This window comes from Monodelphis domestica, chromosome 4 (genome assembly GCF_027887165.1).
Source record: "Monodelphis domestica isolate mMonDom1 chromosome 4, mMonDom1.pri, whole genome shotgun sequence".
In the NCBI taxonomy this organism is placed as follows: domain Eukaryota; kingdom Metazoa; phylum Chordata; class Mammalia; order Didelphimorphia; family Didelphidae; genus Monodelphis; species Monodelphis domestica.
This window is the reverse complement of record NC_077230.1, coordinates 352,297,712-352,306,530: the sequence shown is the minus strand read 5'-3', so window position 1 is coordinate 352,306,530 and position 8,819 is coordinate 352,297,712. Positions and strand designations below refer to the sequence as shown.

At 33.8% G+C, this 8,819-nt stretch overlaps 1 protein-coding gene across 1 annotated transcript; it reads left to right on the top strand.

Annotated features, from left to right (window-relative positions):
* The first annotated feature begins 2,203 nt into the window (after positions 1–2,203).
* Positions 2,204–5,248, top strand: LOC100016845 (olfactory receptor 51A4-like). The gene has a single exon (XM_056825904.1). It carries the CDS (start codon positions 3,966–3,968, stop codon positions 4,905–4,907), a length of 942 nt encoding a protein of 313 aa, XP_056681882.1. The 5' UTR covers positions 2,204–3,965; the 3' UTR covers positions 4,908–5,248.
* Positions 5,249–8,819: the final 3,571 nt, after the last annotated feature.

The window sequence follows — 8,819 nt, the reverse complement described above, 5'->3', positions numbered from 1 at the left end:
AGAATTACAGAAAATTGACACACTATAAAGGAGAAAGAAAAAGGACTAGATTTTGAGACAGAAAGGAAATATCATTACCTGATTTGATTTTACCTTTACTACAGGGTTAGGGGAGCCAAACTGAAGTACTTTGTCTGACTGTGGCATGGGAAAATCCTGCATCTGACATTGTCAAACACTTCCTTGAACCCTAAAAATGAGTCCTCTGTCTTGGCACATTCTCATTGATCCCAATGGGATTGGTTGGTCTCCTTGACTTTGTGCTTCTTGACAATGTACAATGGCTCTTTTGTGAGCTATTCTCCATTAATTAAAGTCACATAATATTTAGTGACAGGTTTCCATAGTCTAAAGCTTTTGGGTATGCATTAATATTAGGACTACCATTAGTATTGTATTGTATTATAAACTTATATTAGTGCAAAATTAAAAAAAACACATTAATACTAGTTGCTTGTAGTACAAGTACAAAAATTAAGAGAGGAAAGAAAATTCAAGTGTCCTTTTATACATAAAAGAAAAAATCAATAATAAAATTAAAAAAAATTAAAAATTTATAGTGCACATTTCATGACACATTGTGTTAACAAGCAGAGGCATGATACAAAGGTTTCTCAATCAAAAATGAGATTTATTTCCTTCTTAACTTGGCCATGATCCACATGATCATGTGAGTACACATGATTTTCACCAATTTATAGCTTTTTAAAACATTAGTGGAATAGCCAATTCACATTCAAAGAAGTACAAAAATCCCCCAAATCACAAGAGTCCATTTAATGACAATAGCAAACAAACCCACTACCATTAGAATTTGCATAAGTCTCTATAACCACTGAAGCTCATGTATACTTGTCATAAGTTCTCCAGAATCTAGTCAATCTTTCAACAGTGCCTGAGATATTTTTAACAAAGTCTATTACTGCCATCATTCCAAAATTGGATATAAATTAATAACCAATAACTCTATATATTATATTTTATTAGATTGATTAATAATTACTTGAAGAAAAAAGAAAAAGAAGAAGAACATGAGTAAAACTCTTCTGCCTCTCACCTCACCCCACCTGCACAAACTGTGATAAGTGGAAAAAGAGAGCAGGTCCAGAGCTACACAAAACTCTCACATAATGTGAGAGGGAACATGAAAAGATGGGATTTAGAGTTCTGGGGAGGAAATCCCAATTACACAAATAGTAGTAATCTAAGTCCCCTTTAATTATTCTTTCTATTTAAGAATATTGATTCTACTTTCTTGGCCCACTGATTGAAACATAAAAATCTTGTTCATAGAAACTCTGCTAATGTAATTGTTAAAATGACACTGAACGTGGTCTATGTTTCTGTGCATTTATATGTGTTGATAGAGAAGAGAAAGTTTGAAAGGAGACAGATAGGATCTGAGAAAATAAACCAAGCAAAAGTGTGACAGAAAATGAGACAGAGTTGGAGATAAGGAAATGAAATTACTCTTTTACCATTATATTTCACTAATGGGAAACATTAGCCATTATTTCAGTTTTATATTTTTATAATTATATTTTATTTCTCCCAATTATGTGTAAAACAATTTATATATATATTTATATTTACAATCTGAATTTATTTTCTTCGCTTTCTTCTTCTCCTTCTTCCCCTAGATAGTAAACAATCCGATATAGATTATACATGTATAATCATGTAAATCATATTTACATAATAGTCATATTGTGGAAAAAAAACAAAACTATAAAACATGTGCACAGACACAAAGAAAATGAAAAGTAGTATGAAAAATAGCATGCTTCTTTCTGTAGTTAGATTCAATTAGTTCTTCCTCTAGATCTGGCTAGATTTCATCATGAGTCCTTTAGTACTGTCTTGAATCATTCTACTGCTGAGAAAAAATAAGTAATTTACATTTTATATTGTATAATATTGCTGTTCTTTTGTATAATATTCTCCTTACTATGCTTAATTTAGTTTGCATTCAATTCATGTAAGTCATTCCAGATTATTCTGAAAGCATCCTGCTCATCATGTCTAATAGCACAATTGAATCCCATTGCAGTCATAGACAGTAACTTGTTCAGCTAATCCCTAACTAATGGACACCCCTCAATTTCTAATCCTTTTGGCACCACAAAAAATCTGTTATAAATATCTTTGTAGAAATAGCTCTTTTTATTTTTTTATTTTTAAATTTCTTTGGGATACAGACATAGGGTGGCATTTTGGGGTCAAATTTATAGCCCTTGGGGCATAATTCCAAATTGTTCTCCAAAATAATTGTAATGATTCACAACTCCAACAGTGTATTGATGTCTCAGTTTTCCCACGTCCCTTCTAACATATATCATTTTTCCTTTCTCTCATAACTCAGACATTCTTCAAGAACAAGAAGCAATTCTGATGCATCTTATGTTTCTCTCCTAGTGTCACTTTGGGGATAACATTTTCTTATCTGTAAAATGAGCAGGAGAAGGAAATATAAAGAAAAAATGTTATACATTTCTTATTTTGGAGGCAGCTGGGTAGCTCAGTGGATTGAAAGCCAAGCCTAAAGATAGAAGGTCATAGGTTCACATCTGGCCTTAGATGCTTCTTAGCTGTATGATGCTGGGAAAGTCACTTAACCTCCATTGCCTAGCCAATACCAATCTTCTGTCTTGGGAACCAATACACAATATTGATTCTAAGATGGAAGATAAGGATTAAAAAAAATAAATTACTAATGTCAAATTATTAATAAATTTCATGGATCTAAACCTCAGTATTTATAGAGGCAATGATTATCCATTGAATGAAGGGATAGCAATTCTTTTCCCAACTAGAAGATGTTAAAATATATCTTCCATGATTTATGAGTGGCATTGCTATTTCTGCATGTTGTTGGAAATACAGAAAATAACTTGCCAATAAAGTAAGAATTCCATTCATCTCACAGTTATTTATTTACTTGTTCACTGGGTACTAACTAGCACTATGCTTTACTGTCACTTCATTAGTTTTGTCTTCAACGAATTTTTTTAAAGACTCCAGAAGGCTGAGAAATAGGAGAGAAAGTGATCTGAACTGGAGGGAAAACTCTGGCTTCTATCTGGTGATCTATCTATATCTTCACACATATATACATACATTTATGCATTCACATATGAACACCTACATATATAAATTCATAGATATATGTGTCACAATATGTATGTGAGTGTATATATATATATATATATGTATGCAAGAATATGAAGGATGACCGTCTAGCCCAATAAGAAGGAGAAGTAACCTTATCTCTTGATTTTCCTTTACTCATACATAAAAGAAAGGATTGAATTAGTACTCTAAGATCCCTTCCATGTACAAAACTCTCTGACTTAGGTGAACATAAATATGAAAACTAGTTTGTATTACATACATGTGTAGCAAACAGCTATTTCTAATGTCTATAACAGCTATATGAATCATGAACATTCCCAGAGGGATTTAAGAATATCTTTATCTTTCTTCAAAATCTATGCAATGCCTATGTTGTGTTCTTAGCCAAAGGTTGTTCAAATTTCACCTTCTGTTCCTAGTTAGAAACAGTAAGAGGAGGAAAACAGTCATAAAGCAGTAACTATATAAGAGATTTCAGAGGGCATTTTGTCCAATAACTTTATATATATATATATATGTATGTATGAGTTCTTATTCCATAATTCCTAATCATAGTATCATCCATCCCTGGCTAGAACACTGTAAGTAAAGGGTAATTTACAACCTCATAACCCAGTCTACTCTAATATCAAATAGGATTAAAACAACTTTTTGTAAGTTAAGTCTTAGCTTCTGCTCTTAGAAAAATACATAAAAAGTCTCCGCCCTAACATTGTCTTTTGAGGATGAGAAGATATTAGTGACCTAAATAGCAGTTTTTCTTATTTATTTGCTTTTTTCATTTCAGGGAATGCCATCTCTCATTCCAATTGTAGTTCTTTTCTAAGTCACAGATGTCTACTCTCAACATCACTGAGGACGAAATTTCTACCTTTTTCCTCACTGGAATCCCAGGAATGGAGCATGTGCACATTTGGATATCCATACCCATCTGCCTTATATACATCATTGCTGCTCTTGGCAATTCTACCATCCTCATCCTCATCAAGACAGAACCTTCTCTCCATGAACCCATGTACTATTTTCTCTCCATGTTGGCTTTTTCTGATCTTTGCCTATCTTTCTCTTCCTTGCCAACTATGCTGAGAATCTTCCTGTTCAATGCTACAGGTATCTCCACTGATGCTTGCATTGCCCAGGAGTTCTTCATTCACACATTCACTGCCATGGAATCCTCTGTGCTTGTAATCATGTCTTTTGATCGTTTTATAGCCATTCGCAACCCACTAAGATATAGCTCCATTCTCACAAGTGTCAGAGTTGTGCAAATTGGGTTAATCTTTGCTATTCGATGTTTCATATTCATACTCCCATTCCCCATCACCTTAAGAAAGTTAAGATATTGCAAGGGGAATCACCTTTCTTATTCCTACTGTCTCCATCAGGACATAATGAGACTTGCCTGCTCTGATAACAGGATTAATGTTATTTATGGCTTCTTTATTGCTATCCTAAGTATGTTGGACTTTTCAGTTATTGTAATGTCTTATGTGCTGATTTTGAAGACAGTTTTGGGTATTGCCTCCCATCAGGAGCGTTTGAAGGCACTCAACACCTGTGTGTCCCATTTCTGTGCTGTGCTCATCTTCTACATGCCAATCATAAGTCTGTCCATTGTCCATCGCTTTGCCAAACATGGCTCCCCAATCATTAGGATTCTCATTGCTGATATATTTTTGCTAGTTCCTCCACTGATGAATCCCATTGTTTACTGTGTGAAGACCAGGCAGATCCGGGAGAGGGTTCTAGGGAAGTTAGGACTAAAGAAGACCTAGTGAAGATGCCAGTCATTCCTGTTAGAATCTCTCTTTATGCTATACTCACAAAAAATTATTTAAATGCTTTTCAATATGTGTATATTGGGGCAACACACCAAGACTAATCTCTTATCTAGCAAGGAGAAATCCTCTAAAACATAATACCGAAACAAGAACTTTCTGAAAACAGATTTCTGAATTCTGGAATATTGAATTTTCTCCCTGACCTCTTCTGTTTTGTATAAAATTTCATTGGTTCTATTTTGTATATATCATCTTTGTATTATCTTTGCCTTTATTTCTTCTGAATAAGGTTTGAGGAGTTGAAGATGACTCAACTGTTGTGAATGTGAGTAATTGAAAGAATGGTAATAAAAAAGGGAAATCTAGAGAAAGTAAGTTGGGGGGGGAAGATAAGTTTTATTGTGGACATATTGACCTTGATATATCTCTGGGATATCCTATTTGAAATATTCAATAGAGCATGGATAATTTGGAAAGATATGTCAGGAGAGAAAATAGGATTGGATATATACAACTTGGAGCATTTTTTTTTTTACAGATAATTGAAATTGTGAGAATTTATATGGTTAACAACAGATAATCTATAGAAAAAAGAAGAGAGAACCCAGAGCAAAGCCTTGGAAAAGGAATAATCAGACATTTTGGAGAAGGAGTAGGTGAGAAGTATATCCTGAAAACTGAGGGGAGAGAACATCCAAGAAGAGAGGGTGACCATCCATATCAAAAGTAAAAGAAAATCAAGGAGAATAAGAATTGAGAAGTGGAAAACAAGACTTGGCAATTAGATTGTTGGTAATTTTGGAAAGAAATTTGTAGTTATTTGATGAAATCTAAATCAAATTGGAGGAAATTAGGTTGAGAGGAAAGACAATGGAGGCACTGACTAGATTTTGAAGGAGTTTAGCTGAGAATAAGAGGAGAAATAAAGTAGAGATGGTGGTGTTATGAGACACAAATGAGAGAATGAATTTAAAGTTCTTTGGAAACTTTAAAACACAATATAAATGCCATTTATTATGATTATTTTTATGATTAGTCTACAGTCATCAGGATTTCAGTCTAGTTAAGAATCCATTCCCTGAGTCATTACTACACTTCTACTAGGAAACTAGGTGGCAGGATAGAAATAATGCTGGGACTAGAGTTAGGAAGATTGGTACTCTAATCAGGCCTCAGATATTTATTAGCTGTATGTTCCTGGATAATTCTAGACAACCAAAAAAACTTGCTTGATTTTCTATCCCTCAGTTTCATCAATTTTATAATGTCGGTAATAATATCTTACCTCCTGGGGTTGTTGTGAAGTTCAAATGAGATGATATTTGTAAAGTGCTTAAGTACAGTGCCTGGAAACAGTAGGCACTTCCTCAATGGTTATTACCTTCCTTTCTTCCTTCCTAAAATATAAGCAGTTTTTATGGAGCTATACAGGATTTTAGTAATGAATGTTTTAACAATTTTCTTCCTGGAGGAAATATATATATATATATATATATATATATATATATACTTTTAAGTTTATCTAAATTATTAATATTTTCTTAAGTTTAGAAAGTCAAAAAAGAATAAACTGAGTCTTGATTTGTAGCAGTCTACAATTTCTGAAATGTAAATGCTCCTGACTGAAAATTTAACAATCAGATCTCACAAGCTATTTGTAGGAGTCTCTATTAAATCCATGAATCAATACAGGATAATAATTAGTGGGTGTATAGGAAACTAGTGAAGTATTTTCAAGAATATGGAGAAACTTGCCTGTGTTTGAAGGTAATAGGGAAGTTATTAAAGGAAAAAGAGATGGAAAATTAGCTTAAGTGATACCTAATTGAATTGAAATAGGTAGAGTTCTTTGAAGGTATAGAAATATTTCTACCTATGCATTATACAAAGTTTTTCTTGCATCAATGATATGGGGGCACAAGGTCCCCTAGATATCTCAAGTCCCTAGAGAATCCCAGGTAAAAGATTTTCTGAACAATTTCAAAATATTCTATCTTTGCTGTGTTGGCTGAAGAATGCCAGCCCCTTGTGCAGCCAAAGAGAAAGCTTAAATAAACAAAGGATACTCTGACTCTTGTCTTAGATACATTTACACTACTTTTCTGATAGGGGTCTTAACACAGAGGGATACCTTTTGTCTGCACCTCAAACATCACTAGGTCCCCCAAGATAGGATTATTATATTAACATATAATAATATAATATATTATTATTAGGATGTTTTGAATGATGTATACCTGTGCTTTTGCACCAGACTCCAAGGCATCTCACTATATCACCTAATATCTCATATTTATTCCCCTTATTTTTCCCCCATCCACCTTTTTTTTCTAAGTCATCCTAATCCTTTAGGACATAAATTTCTAAACTTCTCTTCAAAGAGGTAGTTTGGTCCTACATGTGCATCCTGGCTATCCAGCTCGATACATTTCTCTGTTTTTAAAGATTTTCATCAGAGCCTGTTCATTCTTTGAAAGAGAGTACCTTTGTGAACCAGAACCAGATTAATACCAAGCACTTCCACAACATCAACATATCTGATTCTAATCTTTTAAAGCAGATAGGTCACCTTCACGAAGCCTAATTGGCCTTGATCATATTTGAACACTACTAACTGAATTCATGTAAGAAAACGTCTTGGATCATCCACATGTAGCCTAAATCTATATTCTTAGAAGGGATGACTCAAGCTAAACCTTTTGACCATCACTTCAAAATTAAACTTCTAAATTTTGTTTATCTGTATACCTTTTAAACATAATAGCTGATCCAGTGAAGCAATATTGCAATTTCTGAGACTGAGTTTTGCTAGCAATTCAGATGACTTTCAAAGTCTGATGAATGACCCTATATCCTGAAGACTGCACCTGCAGAGGTATTGTAGAATTTTTGATCAAGGAAAGAGAATGAACAATTATCTTGTCTGACACAATTCTAAAATAAAAAAAAAATATCTTAGATATTTTAGATAAATTGTGTGTGTGTGTTTGTGTGTGTGTGAAGAAACATGTCAGGAGCAGGCATGGAATCCACGATTTCATTGTCATGCTGTTTTCCAAGATAATCAAATTATCTTTGAATTTACTCACTGTTGTTTTTGTCTTCATATAGTTCCTTGTAGAGACTCTTAGAAATTTAGTAAACAGATGGGGACTGTAAATGTTATTGGGGAAGCCAATTAGAGCAACCAGGAATGTTTGAAAATTTGGACTTAATGGAAAAAGAAGTATTAAAAGAAAGGTGTATATGAAAGAACACCCTGGACATTTTTTCCTAAGGCATGATGATGAATCCAAGTGGTAACCAAGTGAGAAGTTAGTTTTCCGGAACAATAGTAGCAACAATAGCAACAATTACAACCACAACTAGAGCAGTAATGACAAAAGCAGCAGCAGCAGCAGCAGCAGCAGCAGGATATTTAATCCTAAAGCTTTTTGTTGTCATTTTGACTAAATTAGATATATCCTAGGATTAAATTCAATTTAAATTAAATGAAAATCTATTAAATTACTGTTATGTTCAAGCCACTTTACTTGAAAATGGTTAACATGACACAACAGGTTAAAAATCACTGAAAGTCACAATGTTTTAAGTGATAATACCTCCTAAAATCATAGCAGAAGAAACCACAAGACACCAGAAGAGACAGAGAAGAGAAATGATCGAGAGATCAGAAAAATGAATCTGATCTGTGGACCTGAGGATGAAAGTTCTTGTGATAACATGATACAGATCCAAGATTTCAGTGATCCCATTCAGGCTTCATTGATGATAGTGTGACTGTGGACTGCCCCCCCCCCCAATTAGCTATTGCTTCTCTACATGTCTGAACATGTTGCTACAGATCCTATTGCCCTACTGCCATGTTAATATGTCAGTAGCAGGGGTTATGAGAAAGTTCCCTGA

Coding starts and splice junctions, on each gene's coding strand:
- LOC100016845 (XM_056825904.1), top strand. CDS start 3,966: ATGTCTACTCTCAACATCACTGAGGACGAAATTTCTACCTTTTTCCTC.